The sequence below is a fragment of the Papaver somniferum genome, unplaced genomic scaffold (assembly GCF_003573695.1).
Source record: "Papaver somniferum cultivar HN1 unplaced genomic scaffold, ASM357369v1 unplaced-scaffold_99, whole genome shotgun sequence".
Taxonomy (NCBI): Eukaryota; Viridiplantae; Streptophyta; class Magnoliopsida; order Ranunculales; family Papaveraceae; genus Papaver; species Papaver somniferum.
In genome coordinates, this window is record NW_020653081.1 from 1,241,192 (window position 1) to 1,258,647 (window position 17,456).

The 17,456-nt window shown below is 37.1% G+C and overlaps 1 protein-coding gene and 1 long non-coding RNA gene across 3 annotated transcripts; one reads left to right on the top strand and one right to left on the bottom strand.

Moving 5' to 3' along the window:
- The first annotated feature begins 2,782 nt into the window (after positions 1-2,782).
- Positions 2,783-3,281, top strand: LOC113346353. The gene is made up of 3 exons (XR_003358490.1): positions 2,783-2,806; positions 2,903-2,976; positions 3,264-3,281. It is a non-coding gene; the product is annotated as an uncharacterized LOC113346353 (long non-coding RNA).
- A 797-nt stretch (positions 3,282-4,078) lies between these two features.
- On the bottom strand, positions 4,079-8,740 carry LOC113346262 (caffeic acid 3-O-methyltransferase-like). Of its 2 annotated transcripts, none has more exons than XM_026589814.1 (5): positions 8,365-8,740; positions 5,277-5,374; positions 4,838-5,148; positions 4,614-4,678; positions 4,079-4,504 (listed from the first exon to the last, which is right to left on the bottom strand). In XM_026589814.1, the coding sequence occupies exons 1-5, from the start codon at positions 8,701-8,703 to the stop codon at positions 4,196-4,198; spliced, it is 1,122 nt and encodes a 373-aa protein (XP_026445599.1). In that variant the 5' UTR covers positions 8,704-8,740; the 3' UTR covers positions 4,079-4,195. The 2 variants fall into 2 exon arrangements, with proteins under 2 accessions (XP_026445599.1, XP_026445600.1); XM_026589815.1 differs by lacking the exon at positions 8,365-8,740 and adding an exon at positions 5,523-5,634 and having other exon boundaries at positions 5,277-5,425.
- Between the last annotated feature and the right edge of the window lie 8,716 nt (positions 8,741-17,456).

Here is a 17,456-nt window from a genome sequence, read left to right on the forward strand (position 1 = left end):
ATTTATATCGTCACTTTCAGGTAACGTCCTTGCAGGAACTTGTTTTGTTCCATCTACAAAGCCACTGAGATCATAGCCTTTTAAGATTGGTTTGAACTGTGCCTTCCAGAGGATATGATTTGTTTCTGTGTGTTTTAACGTGACTAGGTGATGAATCTGCACCTGTCTTAGGGTATTTGTTGTCTCTGCCATGAAGTTGTTTTGGTTTTTTTTTTTGGTGGTGGGTTTTTTTTTTTTTTTTTTTGAGCGGAAGATGGCTTGGATCAGGCTGATACCAAGTTAGAAGATAGGTTATCGGTGAATGCTTCCACACATTCAGTGTGCAGAGAGTAGTTCTATTTATATTAAAACAGTTTCAATATTCTGTTACAGATTTTGGTAAAAGATACAGAGACTGATCATGCCAATATTGTAGGCTTTAGACTCTGACACAGTACTTGGTCAAGAGACTTGGTGTAGAGACTTTTTAGCAGAGTCTTCAGGAGTTTGCTTAACATCAATGTGATGGATATTTTGAATAACTTTGAACTGTTAATTGGTTTATTCGATTATATATGAATGAAATTGACAATCAATTTGATAGATTATTTGAATATTAATCTCAATTTTGAGAAATTTGTAAATCAAAAATTTCAATTTTATTTTCTCTGGACATTTCTTGTGACGGACAAGAAAGCATTTTTTCATCCTATAGATGCCTCCCTTTGGTCGGACGATAAAATGCCTTAAAGCTCTTAACCTTACACTTGGATTTCATGCGCACATACATGTGTTTGCGGTTTACCAACAAAAAATCTGTGTACTGTATCGAAAAAAAGAAAAAAACGGCCAAAAGAAATCGGGACACAAAAAAAAATGTGGGGCCAAAATCTCATGGCATTTTCCCTTCCTTTTCCACGACCCACGACTATTTGACCACAACTTATCTATCCAGGTATTAAGGCCGGTTTCTATGGAAAATGCCTAAAGCTTCCATATACCATGCCAGGTGGCCTGCAAACTGTCCGAGTCACTATGGGAGAAAAGGTAAGCGGTCGAGTCTCCACTGTTCGGTGGATTTTGAAACCTCCAACGGTTTTTTCTCCACCGCTATTAAAAGGACAAAAATTCACACAAAATTTACACCAATTTTTTTACACAAAAAATTTCCATCTTTCTATCTTATTATCTTTTAAAATGGCAAAGTTTGAATCCCAACTTGACTTGGCTACCCAACTTGATTTTTCTGGAGTGGTGTTTGAATCCGCTCTTAATAAGACATGTGAAGGTTTTAAAGAAATAGGTAAAAATCAAAGAAGTATACAAGTTTTGGATAGTAACCAAATCAAACCTCCAACTAAGAGAAGACCAAGAAAAGTTCAATGGAAGGAAAATTTGAAGGCAAAGAAGAAGATAAACAAAGGAGACTCCGTTCATGAGCGCATTGATTGGAAGTTTGGTGAAATGAAGAAGATAAACAAGATGAAGAACATTGTCCCAAATTTTTACTTTTAAAGTCTTTATTGTAAGTTATGTCAGATGAATGAAAGAGGCACTAATGTAAATTAAAATTCTAAACTTTTAATGAAAGATGCACTAGTTTTATATTAATATATCTTGAAATTAGAATTTGATACAAATGATAGTTGCATCATCCAAACGAAAGATGCATCATATTCGGGCATTTACTCTAAACTGATCATATTTGGGCAACACCCTCAAGATAAGATAACAACCCTCAAAGTGATAATTTTGACCAACTGTGTTGCGCCATTCGAGCTGACACATTTGCTCCACATCATTTGCATTTTGGCCATTTTGTCGGTTTCGATAGCCTTCAGCAAGTACAACATCCCACAACTTCATATCCTTGCTGATTATTCCAAAGCGACGACACAATCCATCTGCATTTCGATTATTGAGGTTCAATGTTTCTTCCTGAAATCTCTGAAATATGTGACTCCATACAACCTCTTGATGTTGATTTTGTCCACCATCGGCCATATCTTGCATAACAAAAACATAATGCCTGCAAATGGATTCATCTTCAGATATGCTAAATTTGCGAGTTCGAACTCGAACTGACATATTGGATTTGTGGAGTGAAAGAATGGAGATTGAAGAAATGGTTTGAGTTGAAATGAAATTTGATATTGTATTTATAGGCAGATGAAATAATGACCGTTTGCCCCCTCCATAGTGGGTGCTTAAATGGCAAACAATCATGTTTGCCACACCCATAGGAAGGGGCCTAAAGTCCATTTCTTCCCGGCTTCCCTAGCTTGACCATAGTCATTTGATTTTAAAGACACCACTGAGTAATCCATCTTTAACAGCCTCACCAAAAGTGCATTATGTGGGACACGCAACAATTTCATGCCAGCATCACCATCTTCACCGGCACCATTGACATGTACGGCCATTACCAGTACAAAATATGCCCGTTAAAATTAAGAAAATTTGCAACAATGCCGTGCAACTATATTATTTTTGGTGGTATGGGTATTTGAGGTCGATGTAAGGTTCATAAATTATATTGTCGGACAATCGTAAATTAATTAGAAAAACGGGCAAAGTGAGTAACATACAGAGTACAAATACCAATTACTTCAGCATTAGTTCTATTTTTATTTTACTTTTTGGATCGATAAAGAATTTGGATATCGTTTTCGCAGTAAATTTGGTATGCCGAGATATTCTTTATAAATTGTTGAACATATTCCGTTTACAAGGAGAAAGATCGGTGAATATCGTCCAGATACATCGGGGAAGACATTAACCATAGCTCCAGCAGTACCCCATCCTAAATTCTTTGCGCCCCCATCAGGTGCATAATCATATTATTTATTTTGAACTTATTACTTGCTTTAAGTTTATTCATTCCGTGCTGACCTAATCACATTGTTGTTTGTTGCTTTTTCAGGCCAGAGCAACGCTAATTCACATACTAGAACTTCAGATACAACGGCGGAGAGAAGCTGTTGAAGATATAAAGAGGTAATAATGTGGTATTACCCCCTGTCTTTAATTTTCTTCTGTTTGAAGTTCGAGAATAACTTGATTGCAACCGAATACATGTAGGAGTGGCCTTCTCAACACACTGCATTAGTACTTCTTTGTATCTATTATTGTTTGTAGCATTTCGTAGCTCTTTTCACTGCTTTTCTAGCAACATAACTCATTCAGTATCAATAGTGTAATCAAGTGGTGACATGTGAATTGAACCAGTGGCTAGAGTAATTTTTCTCTTTTTATAACCGGTGTTTTCTGTCTTCATAATTCAGAAGAAGAGAAGAGGCACAGAAACTTCTGAAAAAGTCACTCGGGTGCTTAGATGGTCACTAGCCGCCAAGAATTACTGACATCTCTTGCCAAAACTTGTTGTTTGCATGCTGGTTCTGACTTAACCTCATTACAAGTGCATCCCTGATTCAATAAACTCAGACAGTTGATGTCACTATGGAAAAGTAGAATGTAATACTTGTTCTTGCATATTTTCATATTGTAAAAAGCCTCCCACAAGTTTGCTAAACCTAAAATTGAAGAATATGGCTAGTCCTTGATTTGGTCTATTAGTGTGCCAGTTAACTGCTTTGACTGCTGCCTTCGTGGTCGTATCAATGTTGCAGAAGTAGGCACTCTCAGAGCCTTCTCTGAATTTAGTTTTTGTTGGCGATAATACTTGGTAGGGATGTTCATGTCTCATTATATTACTCTTACGGTTGTGTTGTTACTTTGCTTAATCTTTCTTTCAGTGAGTATTCCGAATCTGGTTATCATTCTTACTTAGTCTGTATATATAGCAAGAGCCACTTACTACCGTGCTTCTCAGACTTTAATTGTCTGAGAATTTTTTAGTGAGGCCATATCTTTGTTTCATTTTTTTGACCTAATTGCCGTCCATCACCCTGTAGTTACCTCGTCAGTCGTCACCTTTAAACTATAGCAAGGGTTTGGTAGCCCCACTATGGGATGCAATCCAACAGTTATGGGACAAAATGTCGAGACCATTATTACTACAGTGGTGGGTTAAAACGTCTGGATCGGGATAAAATGCAAGTGTACGATTATCAAGACTAAAAAAATGCAGACGATTGGAATTCATGCCCATAGGATCCGGAAGATACAGAGTTTCATCCATCATATTTTAAGCCAAACTTGCAAAGAAACCAATAAAATACTCTTAGGAACACTAATTCCTAGCAAAAATAAAATGCTAATTCTTTGCTGTTTTATGGAACTCCATGACGTAACTGTAGTAAACAGAACACAGAGTCTTACAGCTAGCAAATCCAGATTGCTTTGCCAGGGCTTCAAATTCTGAAAATGTCCTTTCTTTACCTCCAGGGTTCTGAGTTAACATGACCATATCTTGTTCAAACAAAAGTTTTGAGGTAACACTATCATCAATGACTGCGGGAAGATTCCCTTCAACAATGATCACTTTTCCGCAGTCTGGTATAGCTTCATAACAGTTCTTTAAGAGTTTCAAGCAGTACTCATCACTCCAATCGTGAAGAATCCACTGCAAGTAGTACATGCATCGTAAGTCAGTAATTTAAAATGAAAGAAGATCAATAACAACAATTGATCCAGTTAACCTAATAATGTTTACAAGAAGCAAAAATGGTCACCTTCATGAAAATGGCATCCCCTCTTGGAACACTGACAAACATGTCTCCTCCAACATTCTCCACTCCTGCAACATGGTTTTAGTAATAACTCTTGGTGATAACAGAAAAGAAAAAACTTTTATGTTTTCTTTCTGAACTGTCGACGAACGAAGAAACAAGCATACAGGATGTTTAGTTTGGCTTAAGCACACAACATATGACAACATGATGGAAAGAAGTGGTACCGGGATATGTTGGTGCATCTGCTAATACATGAGGCAAGTCTAAATTGATACCCTTAAGTTGAGGATACTTGGCAGTAATCATTTTAGTTGTGACTCCAACACCACCACCAACATCAACAAAAACTTCAATACCTTCAAATCCTTTGTATTTTTCAAATACTTTTGCCATAGTCAAGGTAGTGTGATCTGACATAGCTTTATTAAAAACTTGATTGAATCGAAGATCTGCCCCAGGATATTCAAATGCACTCATCCCATGAGCTCTATTAAAAGGAATTCCACCTTCCATTACAGCATCTTTAAAGTGGTACCTGAGGACACAGGAAAAATAAGCACAGACGAGAGGAGTTTAATTTATGAGCTAAACGTTTTAAAGCCAAGCAAGAGTTTTGGCTGCTGAATCTTTGCTATATTTTACTCGTACTAAATAAAGTCTTACCAACTATCCATGAAGACCCTATCTGTATTCATCACAGCTAAAGGAGCAATGGAGACACCGTTTTCTGGATCCCTAGTAAAATACTTGCAAACAGGTGCCTAATGGCGCCCCTTATCTTTAGAGTGTCTGTATTTATAACTCTGTGTCAACTGCACGTGTATAGTGTAGTATAAATGCTATGTTCAGACATATCCTGTAATAACAACTACACTGATATTCATACACTTAATGAAATATCTTTTTCACCTGTCATTATGGTATCAGAGCAGGTTAAGCTTTTGATCCTTCAATGGTGATTTTTTCTTCATCTTCAACAAAATTCGGTGTTCTTTTTCTCTTGCAACACTGATTCACAGATACTCTCTTGGGTGAAGATTATTTTTCTTCATATGGAATGTAATAACAATTACCTTTATTTTGTAATGACTGTAAACTTGGAAGAATGCACAAGCTTCCTTTTAGTCTTTCTAATACTGTTGCTGCTCAACCATTAGAGCTTCTTCATATGGACTTATGGGGTCCCTGTCATGTTAGTTCTCTTTCAGGCTCATACTACTATGCTAATGTTGTAGATGAGTACTCCAAGTATTGTTGGATCTTCCCACTTCTTTTCTTTGTCTGTTAAATGTATTAGAACTGATAATGGTGGTGAATTTACTGGTAATCTTCTTAAAGCTTATCTTACTCAAAAAGGCATACTTCATGATTTTTCCTGTCCCAATACACCTGAGCAAAATGGGGTTGCTGAGGTAAAACACAAACATATTTTGGACATTGGTAGAACTCTTTTGATTCAATCTGGTCTCCCTGCCATGTTTTGGGTAGAGGCTTTTCAAACTGCAAATTATCTAATCAATAGATTACCAGCAAAAGCTCTAAACTTTGTATCTCCTTTTGAATTTCTCTTTCATAAGTCTCCTAATTATGACTTTTTGAAAGTCTTTGGTTGCTCCTGCTTTCCATGGTTGAAACCATATACTTCATATAAGTTACAACCTAGAAGTAAGCACTGTGTCTTTCTAGGATATAGTCTTTATCACAAAGGTTATAGATGTTATGACTTCACCACTGGCAGAGTATATATCTCTAGACATGTGTTATTCAATGAATCCAGTTTTCCTTTCAAGACTTTTTCATCTCATACTATTTCTGCAATTGTTCCATCCATCATTCCTACTTGTGATGCTTCTACTGCTCCTTCAATCTCTGAGTCAGTTCCTCCTACAACTCTCACCACCTCCACTCCCAATACTACAACTAAAGTCATTCCTCAAAATGATCATTCCATGATTACTAGGGCTAAGAGAGGTGTGTTTAAACCAAAAACTATGCTTGCCACTAAACATTTATTGCCTGCAGCTTACTTAAGTAATACAACATCTCCAGTTCCAACATGCTTCTCTCAAGCAATAAAGAATCCAAAATGGAAGGTAGCACTTTTTCAGGAACATGAAGCTTTACTTAATGCTGGTACTTGGTCTTATGTGCCTTCTTCACCTGAGCAAAATGTAGTTGGCTGCAAATAGGTCTTTAGGATCAAATATAATGCAGATGGTTCACTGGACAAATATAAAGCAAGACTAGTGGAAAAGGGGTTTCATCAACAACCAGGACTTGACTTCACAGAAACATTTAGTCATGTTGCCAAACCAACAACTGTGAGGATTGTTCTTTCTCTTGCAGTTCAATTCAACTGGGCAATTACTCAACTTGATGTAAGTAATGCCTTTCTCCATGGGGATCTGCAAGAAAAGGTATTTATGGCTCAACCACCTGGATTTATTAATCCCCAATACCAAAATCATGTCTGCCTACTTCATAAATCCATCTATGGACTCAAGCAAGCACCCAGAGCATGGTATGCTAAACTTGCTCAAGCTCTTATTTCTCTTGGCTTTGTTACCTCATATGCTGATACTTCATTGTTCATTCACAAAGTTGGATCATTTATTATAATTATCCTAGTTTATGTGGATGATATCTTACTCACTGGCAATGATTCAAATCATATGCATAATATTGTCACAAACCTGCAAGCTAGTTTTCCCATCAAGGATCTAGGCAACATACATTATTTCTTGGGTTTAGAAGTCAAAAGAGATAACTATGCTCTGCATCTTTTCTCAATCCAAGTATGCACTTGATCTACTGAAGAAAACCAATATGACTGGTGCTAAAGCATGTTCTTCTCCTGCCTCAGCAACAGTCAAACTGAGCAAGTCAGTTGGTTCCTTCCTTCCTGATCCTTCAGAATACAGGTCAATTGTTGGAGCTCTTCAGTATTTGACATGGACCAGACCTGATATATGTTATGCTGTTAATCAGGTCTGCCAATTCATGCAGAATCCTACCACTACTCATTTTGAAGTTGTCAAAAGAATTCTCAGATATATAAAAGGCACAATTGAGTATGGTATCAAATTCACAAAAGGTTCTTCTTTTTTACTGGGTTTTTCAGATGCTGACTGCGCAGGCAATATTGATGACAGAAAGTCCACTGGTGGTTACTGCATTTTTCTGGGTTCCAATCCTATCTCCTGGTCCTCTAGAAAGCAAAGTACAGTTGCCAGATCCAGCACTGAAGAAGAATATAAAACTCTAGCTCATAGTGCTGTTGAACTAGTTTGGGTCTGCTTTATCCTCAATGATCTTCATTTCCCACTACCTGCAGTTCCCAGATTAGATTGTGACAACATAAGCTCAACCTCTTTAGCTTCCAATCCTATTCAGCACAGTAAAATGAAGCATGTTGCTCTGGACTTTCACTTTGTCAGAGAACTGGTACAATCTAAAGCCTTGGATGTCTTTTATGTTCCTACTCTTGAACAGGTGGCTGATATCTTCACCAAAGCCTTACATGGTCCCAGATTTGGCTATCTCAGAGACAAACTGCAAGTTCATCCTTCTTCACTTCAGTTTGAGGGGGGGTAATGGTGCCCCTTATCTTTAGAGTGTCTGTACTTATAACTCTGTGTCAACTGCACGTGTATAGTGTAGTATAAATGCTATGTTCAGACATATCCTGTAATAACAATTACACTGATATTCATACACTTAATGAAATATCTTTTTCACCTGTCATTAGTGCCAACCCATAGAGTCGTTGAATCTTGCCATCTTGGGTAGTGATTTGTGAGCATTTGAGAATAGAAAAGCTTGTTAACAATCGCAAAAGCCTATCTAACATGGAAGGTGCATTGGGATTTTGAGTACCTAACTGGGATGAAATCTCTAGTGGTGAGATATATGCATTTGGATCCGCTTTAGCTACGATTTCGAGTAAATCAAGATCTAATGCAGCTTTTAAAGCCATCGGAAGTCCTGAACAAGCTGCTATTTGGCATGCTAAAATGCAGAGTTGATCATCATTTTCTTCTAAATTTTGATGGTTTAATTCATTAACATTAACGGGTATGGAAGAACTCATTTTCTTGTTTTTAGTTTTGTTTCAGTGATTGCTTGAGAAAGGCAAAGAAAGACGGTGTGATCATGATTTATGAGCTAGTTTTTAATTTTATAGCTTAAAACTGGACATTAGAATGGCCCTGTCAATAGCAACTTTTCATACTAATTAGAAACCTTCTGTACCCAAGAATCCCATATTGACCAACCATTTTGGAGCGAGTGGTAGAGTCTGTGGACACATGATCTCCTAGTACTGGGTAATTAATATAGGGAGGTGTGCCCCCACATTTCATTGTCCTAAGGGTTGATTGTTCGATAGTAGTACTAGTACCCCGTGCTATATTACATGGCTGCGGAAATGAGAAAGGAAATTAAACATCGTACAAATAGACTAGTCACCAACAATTTTGTGTGGTGTAGGCTGTAGCTGGTGCTTCTAGAGAGTATGAAAGCCCGTTGTAAAAAGATGTCTCTCGACTATGCAGGTTTCTGGTAATTAATTTGAGTATGAAAGCCGGTTGTGAAGATGTCTTGACCATACATGTTTCAGGTGATTAATGAAGGTCTCCGTCGAGGATTTTTGAATCCTTAGACTTCCTTGGTGGTAGTACTACGTGTTGGGAACGGCAAGAAATCTCAAATAAAAACAACCACTTACACGGCAAGAAATCTCCAATCAAAATCCAATGAAGAATGTTAGGAGAATTTATTTAGAGGGCGATTGTTTAAAGAGTTTTGTTATCTCGTGCATACATGGACAAGATAAGAGTCAATCATTAGTATGGCAAAGTGTAACATATAATAAAATGTATGAGAAAAAATGGTTAATTTTTTATTTATTTTTTTGATGCCAAAGAAATTTTATTAACTAGAAATACTTTCAGTGTCTAACAAAAGATAACTCTCAATTATGCCAGGAGGCTCATCTAGCCAGACTCTAGTAATACCATTCTTGCTGCTATACTTAGCTAGTTTATCAGTAGGTTTATTACAAACTCTAGGAATAAAATTACATTCCCACCGTATGATGTTTTTTAACTTATTGATGGCATCTAACAGAATGTCTTCATTCTCCCAAGCAATGACTGGCGCAGAGTTGTTGATATAGTTGACTATTCCTTGTAAGTTTGCTTCAAAGACAATGTGTGTATATATTAGCTCAATACCCCAGCTAACTGCATCAAAGAAAGCTAGGCATTTTGCTTGTTCAGAACTCCTTATTCCTGCATAGCATTTGGCTGCATAGCAATGCCTGTTAGACCTGTATTAGCGTCATAGGAAGCATCACAGTTAATTTAAATGAAAGGATAAGAAGGTGGTTTCCTCTTTGGTAAATCTGTCCTAGTTGACGGTTATATATTATGAGTAGCTAAATATATAGAATTGAGCTTCTCAATATAGCTAGCAAAAGTGAGAGCCCTTCTAGCATTAACTACTGTCTTTTTTTGAAATTGGACTTCACATCTCTCATTCCAGATGGACCATGAGACTATCATTGCAGTATTCAGCCAAGCAGCTTGATTCGACTGAGGCTGTACTTGAGTCATCCAACTTTCGAACATAGAAAAAATATTATTATAAACCCCTGCTAAAATTTGCTTCTCTCTTTACAAATGTAATAAATGCAATATATATGCGGAAAAGTAGGTGTTTCCCACTGGACTACAAACAACATTATCACTGACTGTTTAGAAGCCTGTTGATAAGTAGCAATGTCATAATGTTCCTAGGTAGACCAGTGAGGTAGCTGATTTACCAGCAAAGAAAGCTAGAAATATCCCGACCACTATGTTTTGGTCTCAAAATTTACCAGTCTGAGTAGAAATTCTATTATGAGAGAAACTTCATTTAACTGTCTAAGTCTTTTATTTAATACATCATCCTCTCTTATTATAAAAAAAAAGTGGTAAGAGCGACTCCTATAATACAGATGTAAAAATATACATAAGTTAGTGAGTATCCATACATATATGTGGATCCTCAGCGAAAAGTTAACCCATCCAACCATGGAGTCAAAACCTACCGTGGGAATACAACCCAAAAATTAATCTATCCAACCACTCATAGTCAAGATATTCAGAAAAGACATTATGCAAAAATCTTATCCGGCTCTTCGGTGACTGGATGATTGTCTACCTCAGTGACATTCAAAAACTTTAAATTCGCAATGGTTAAAATTGTTGCTAAGTTAAAAATAAACCATTGCTAGTTATAGCAAACCGTGGCTATTATCACACCTGCAAATGTCCCTCAGAAAATTTTGCGCAACTGTAACCCGGCAATACAGTGGTTCAGTGATCTCTTATAACCCACTCGTATTTTCAGCCTTATAAGTTTGCACCTATGCAAACAGCCAACTCTACCTTGAGTGTGCAACGGAAGACTTACTTAGATTTTCTCTTCACCAGCAATGTAGCCCATACTACAAAGAGGTTCCTGCCATGTTTATGCTTCACAGAATTATGGAGTATTATCGAATCAACAAGATAGTAAGGCAAAACGTATAAGCCGATAAACTTTCTTTTATTATCTTAAGGGGAAGATACAAAACTTGTCCAACCAATTAACTTACAAGCTTATTCTCTAAGCCTAACACAGAATTCACTCTCTACTGCAATGTGGTTCCTCAACACTTGAACAACTCTCATCTGCAAGGGTTATCTGGCTATTTATAATGTCAAGAACCAGGGCCAATCCGTATGCAAATCTGTTGCACGCCCTATGAACAACCATCTGTCCATAGGCAGTTCCTTAACCGCCACAATTCACTTTTTAACTACTAATTTTAATGTTGGCGTGTAGAATGGAGCCACACTTGTTTCAAACGGTTAGGCTATGCCAAACTCGGTTACAAAGCTCATTTATAACCGTCTCTACCTAGCTCTTTCACTTTGGCATGCGTGTGATGCACACACACTCGCAACTGACAGCTTGAACTCAAGTCCGACAATCATTATGCTTCACTGAACTTCGGCCCATGCCAAAGTTCGACAATGATTGTGCTTTAATCACTACTGGCTTACGCCAAATGTCCGGCAATGGTTGCGCTTCATTCAACTTGCACTTCTGCCAAGTATCTGGCAATGGTTGCGCTTCATTCATCCCGATCATGCACTTAGCTTATTTAGATGCCAATACCCAAATATCATGCCAACCGAGTCTTAACTTGCTTAGTTCAACTTCACACTTATATGCATCACTTGCATTCCTTTTGCCTGAGAAATTGATACCAATGGCACGTTTAGCCCCGCCGTTGTTGCATATGCATTGTCCAAGTCTTGGCCAAAGCTTAGGACAATGACAAAGTCATCGCATGACTTGCATCTCATCCTTTATTCCTTCCTTGATATGGGACAACTCTGAATAAGGATATGCAACACTACCGCGTTGTTGCGCATACTAAGTAGCCTTTCTTGTCTCAGCCATGTTGGCACTACATCGTCGGACTGTGCAGCTCCATTATCCAGGCTACAACTTCAGTAATACGCAATGATTGTGCACCACTGTTGAGGCATGTCATAGCTATACATTAGGAACTAAGGTATATGTTCTCAATTAAATCAACTCAAAAGGAAAAAAAATTCATCCGGTCACTTAGTGACCTGATGGAAAGAAATGTTTTATAGTATCTGGTTATTAAGTGACAGAATAATTTTTTAAGAAAAAAACAAACATCTGAACACTTAATGTTCGGATAGGGTATCCGGCCAGCCTATGACCGGATGGACTACTCCATAGCGACCTCTTCAAATTTTAGGGGTAGTATCTAGACTTCACAAACTTGTGGATGAAAAATTCACCCATAATAAAATTTCCGGTCTGTAAAATGTGGATCATCACAAAGATGCAAATGTATTTTCTCTCCATAGGAATCGGCTTAGGGAAATTCCTATGCAACTCAATATAACGAAAACTAAATTCATCCAGATGGATAGACAAAGTGGCTTTTGCACTATGGTAAAAGTGTTAGAGCACTGCTCGGTCGAACTCGCATACGTTGATATCTCAAGAATGTTTATCAACGTTAGTGATCAAAACTATAAGTCTTGATTTCTAGCCTATTTATAGATGTCTAGGACTAGGACATAGATTGTGTAGTTGAGCTTAGACTTCACGGCGTTCATCATTTGAAGACGAAGAACTACTAAGGGAGCTTGTGGAACTTCATCGACAAAAGGTATGTGGAGACTGAAACTCATCTATCACCTGGAAAGTCTATTTCTACTCTATCTCCTATATTGAGACATAAGTCATATTACGATATAGTTTTCTATATACACATTTGAGATTTCGAGCTGAGTTTATCTCGCTTACATATTTCTCGAAATATGTATTGGAAAGCTTTCGCTTCGACCAAGTTCCTCTTATATCATGTGAAAATTTCCGAGTAACATCTTACATGGTTTGTGTGATACAATCATTTGGTGTAGTATTGGAATGTTTCGTTATGATTATTTAAATATCTTGAAAATTGATTTGATGTTAATAATGTGTGAAAACGACTATTGTCACCCTCTAAGAAAGTTTCAATGATTCAAATAAATAGTTTAGAATCATGTAACCATGTTTGGATATAAACATAGTGTGTTATCACATTTGTGTATAAGTCCAAAACCGGGAACCTGAATTGTGCGTACCCGTACGCGTACTGGCGTTTGTTGGATGTCTGGGCAAGTATGCATACCCATACGCATACTGGAGGAAGTCTCACGTCCGTGAATTTTTGCTGGAGATTGGAACGTAAATTGGTATGCGCACCCGTACGCGTACTGGCGTAAGCAAACTCGGTCCAGCTACTTAAGTATGCGAACCCGTTGGCATACTTGAGTTGGTTACTTTCTAAAATCGGTTGTGTACATGAACTTAGACATTTATAAGATAAGGAATGCAATCTTTGGAAACCATGGCTATAATGTTCATGTATTGATTCAAGTGAATCAAATCGATTTTGCTTCAATTGTGTTCTTGTATACTTTTATGAGAATATAACAATTGAACGGCTCTTTAACTAGTTTCATTTGAGTCGTTTGAACTAGTTATGGTTAAGATGAATAAGGTTGATATGAGAGTAATCATATGGCTAACTTCGGTTAACTATTGTCGAGCCAACATGGTGTACATGTTTGGGTACGGTTATATAAACCTAAATGAGGGTACATTTCATTTGTGTGTAACAAGATAAGTTCGATCTAACGGTTGAAAGATATTAGCTTGGATGAATCAGTTTTTTCATCTAACGGTGAATATTGAATGCTTTGTTACCCAGATAACTTAGATTGCAAACCCTGCTTTGAAAACTATATAAAGAAGAACTCTAGCAACTGGGAAACCTAATCCCCAGACCTGTTGTGTGTTACTAGTTGCATAAACTAGAGTCAATTCTCCTTTAACCTTAGGTTTCTTCGACACCCTGTAGGTTAACGACTTCAAAGACTTCATTGGGATTGTGAAGCCAAACCCAACTATTTTATTTGTAGTTGCGTGTTCTGATCTTGTCCGATTATGTCGTTTGAGTACTATCTTCTCTAAGATTTGCTCGAGATTTAATCTCCGACAGGCAAGATAAAAAGTAATCACAAACACCTTCGTCTCATCATTTGTGATTCCACAATATATAGTTTCGCCATCATACAATTAAGATTATTGTGAGGTGATTTATAATACTAGGTTGTTCTTCAGGAATATAAGTCCGGGTTATTAATTGGTTCATGTTCACCTTGATTTATCAAAATACGGAACAAAAACTCTTGGGTATTTCTGTGGGAGATATATTTATTCAATATATAGACTTTTCTGTGTTAGACAGATTTATTTATCAAGTCTTCGACTTTGGGTCGTAGCAACTCTTGGTTGTGGGTGAGATCAGCTAAGGAAATCAAGTGTGTAGTATCATGCTGGGATCAGAGACGTAAGGAACGCAAGTGTACCTTGAATCAGTGTGAGATTGATTAGGGTTCAACTATAGTCCAGTCCGAAGTTCATTGGTAGTAGGCTAGTGTCTGTAGCAGCTTAATACAGTGTGGTGTTCAAACTGGACTAGGTCTCGTGGTTTTCCTGCATTTGCGGTTTTCCTTGTTAACAAAATTCCGGTGTCTGTGTTATTTCTTTTCCGCATTATATTTGTTATATAATTGAAATATCACAGGTTGTGCGTTAAGACCAATCAATCAGATAATCCAACCTTTGGTTGTTGATTTAAATTGATTGACACTTGAACATTGGTCTTTGGTACCGTTCAAGTTACTCCTCTTATATTCAATCGAGGTCGCAGATTTCCATTTGATGATTGCAGATTGAATTAAGAGTTGGAGATATAAACTCTTTGATGACTCAAATTACTTGTGGTGGAAAATTATTATACGTGCCTTTCTTCAAGCGCGTGATTTTCAATCATGGGTTTATGTAGTTAATGGCTATGATGCCCCCGTTGTGGCAGTAGGAGATGCGACCGTTCCAAAGGATATTGGTGCATATGACGCTGCCGAGATACTTGATGCAAAGCAAAACTCTGACGGTTTGAATGCCATTACCCCAGATCTTCAGCACCATGTGACCACGTGTACTCGGTCTAAAGATGCTTGGGATATCTTAGAAACCGTATTCGAATGGAATATCAGTGAAAAGGAAGCTAGGCTTCAAAACCTAAATTCTGATTAGGAAAACCTTCGTATGGCAGATGAAGATTCATTTGATGAGTTTAATCACAAAGTGTCTGAAATTTTTAATGCATCCTTTGCATTGGGTAAGACTATTCCTGAAAAGGACATTGTGATGAAAATTCTCAGATCGTTGTCATCCAGATATGATTCTAAGAAGCATGCCATCGTTTAGGTAAATAACCTTGATGCTCTCTCCAGAAATACGTTGGTTGGAAAGCTAAAGATCTTTGATCATGAGCATAAATCCAAAACCGGAAAGGATGTTGCCTTTAAAGCACAAAAGAACACTAAATCACTTGACAAAAGTTAAAAGTGTCTGCGTCTCTAAGGATGATTTTTCTGAGGCTGATTCATCAGATGAAGATTTTGACAAGTCAGTCTCTTTGATCACAAGACAGTTTATAGATCTTTTATTGAAGAGAAGTAAACGGTTCTCCAGAGACAAACCCAGATCATCAGTTAAACCTCATAATCGCATTCCTCCTAAAAACAGGGATGCTGACAAGGATATGCCACAGTGCTTTAAGTGTAAAGGTTTTGGTCATTTTGAAAATGAGTGTCCGAACCGTAGAAAGTACATTGGGAACAAAGGTCTTTCTGCAACTCTTGATGAAATGTCTGATCACTATGATTTCAATGAAGACGGAAAATCAAGGGTCGCACTTCTTTGTGAAGATATTGATTTTGATAATTGTAGCTATACATACATCAATCTTGATATTCTTTCAGAAGAAGACTCAACCAATATGGAAGAAAAAATTGACTTTTTCTGTTGGAAACTCTCTGTCTGATTTTTCAGGTTTCACTATGTGTCTAGCAGCTTGCACATCTCGGGCATCTGAATCATCTTATCCGTTGACATGCTCTTATTGTTCACTCAAGGGTCATGAACTTTCAAAGTGTTTCAAGTACAAACACAAGATGAGATATGTCAATAAACTTCAACAAAGAGCAAATCGACTAGCAAACAAGCTCAAACTTGTTCAAAAAACCGCTAAGGTGTGTAAGATTTTATCCTCTTCAAAGAAGTTAGTTTCCAAAGATGAGACAAGACCGCTAGAAATAATAATTTGGTCTAAACATTTTGATAGACATGGTTCTATAAATTTCTTTCAAAAAGGTTATGGTGGACAAATGGTTGTTCACCGCAGCACAACTTAATTGTGTTGTTTTGGTGCATCTTGTCTCATGTGCCTGATCAAAAGAGACAAGATTTTGCACACCTCAGGCTTTAAGAAAAGAAAAATATTTTGTTGTTTTCTTAGCTTTGCCGTGTTTTGCAAATTTTGGAATTCTTTCATATCTAATCGATATTGGAAGGGACTTCCCTGCTTTATCATTAAAAAAGGGTTATTCTCGACAATTCTACTCTCTTTAGGGTTGGGTTGTGAATAGTATGTGCGTGAACCTGTGTGGTTAAAGGTTCTGTAACCCTACATTCATTTTCCTTCTCTGAAACTCTTTGTATCTTAAGACTGCTTGTTGAGCTTAAATTGTGATTTCCTCTCACAAACCCATACACGTATGGATACTCCAAGCATCATATTTTATGATGGAAAAGATGTTAATATGATTGTTAATCCATCAATCATGAAGGAAAAGGATAAATCTCCATTTCCTCCAACTTTAAAAAGAAAAAGAAGGAATGTGAGGAAGCCAAGAGTTGTTCCTTCAAATTCTCAGAAGTTTTCTGGTGTTCTTGAAGAGTTGAAGGAAACAAGGAAGGAGATTCAGAAAATAAAGGCTATTGTTATGAGAACTCTTGAAATTCAGAAGATCATGGTTCGACATCATCAGCCTAGAAGGTTTTTGGAATTGACTCCTTTCTTCACGAACCCTATGTACTTATAGTTGTTGATGACAAGGAGTTCGGGGACGATAAAGAATTCTTCAAAGGTCTCAATGTCTAGGAAACTTCTTATGAGAATTTATTTCTTGTATTTTAGAAGGATTACTAGGGTTTGGAATAGCCATTATTGTGAGTACACATAGCTATTTCAAATGTTTTCATTTTCAATGTTTTTAGATTTATTTATTCAATTTCTAAGTTTTTTGGAAGATGATTTATTGCAATTTTAATCTTTATGATTTTATATATTGCAAATTTTTATGGGAT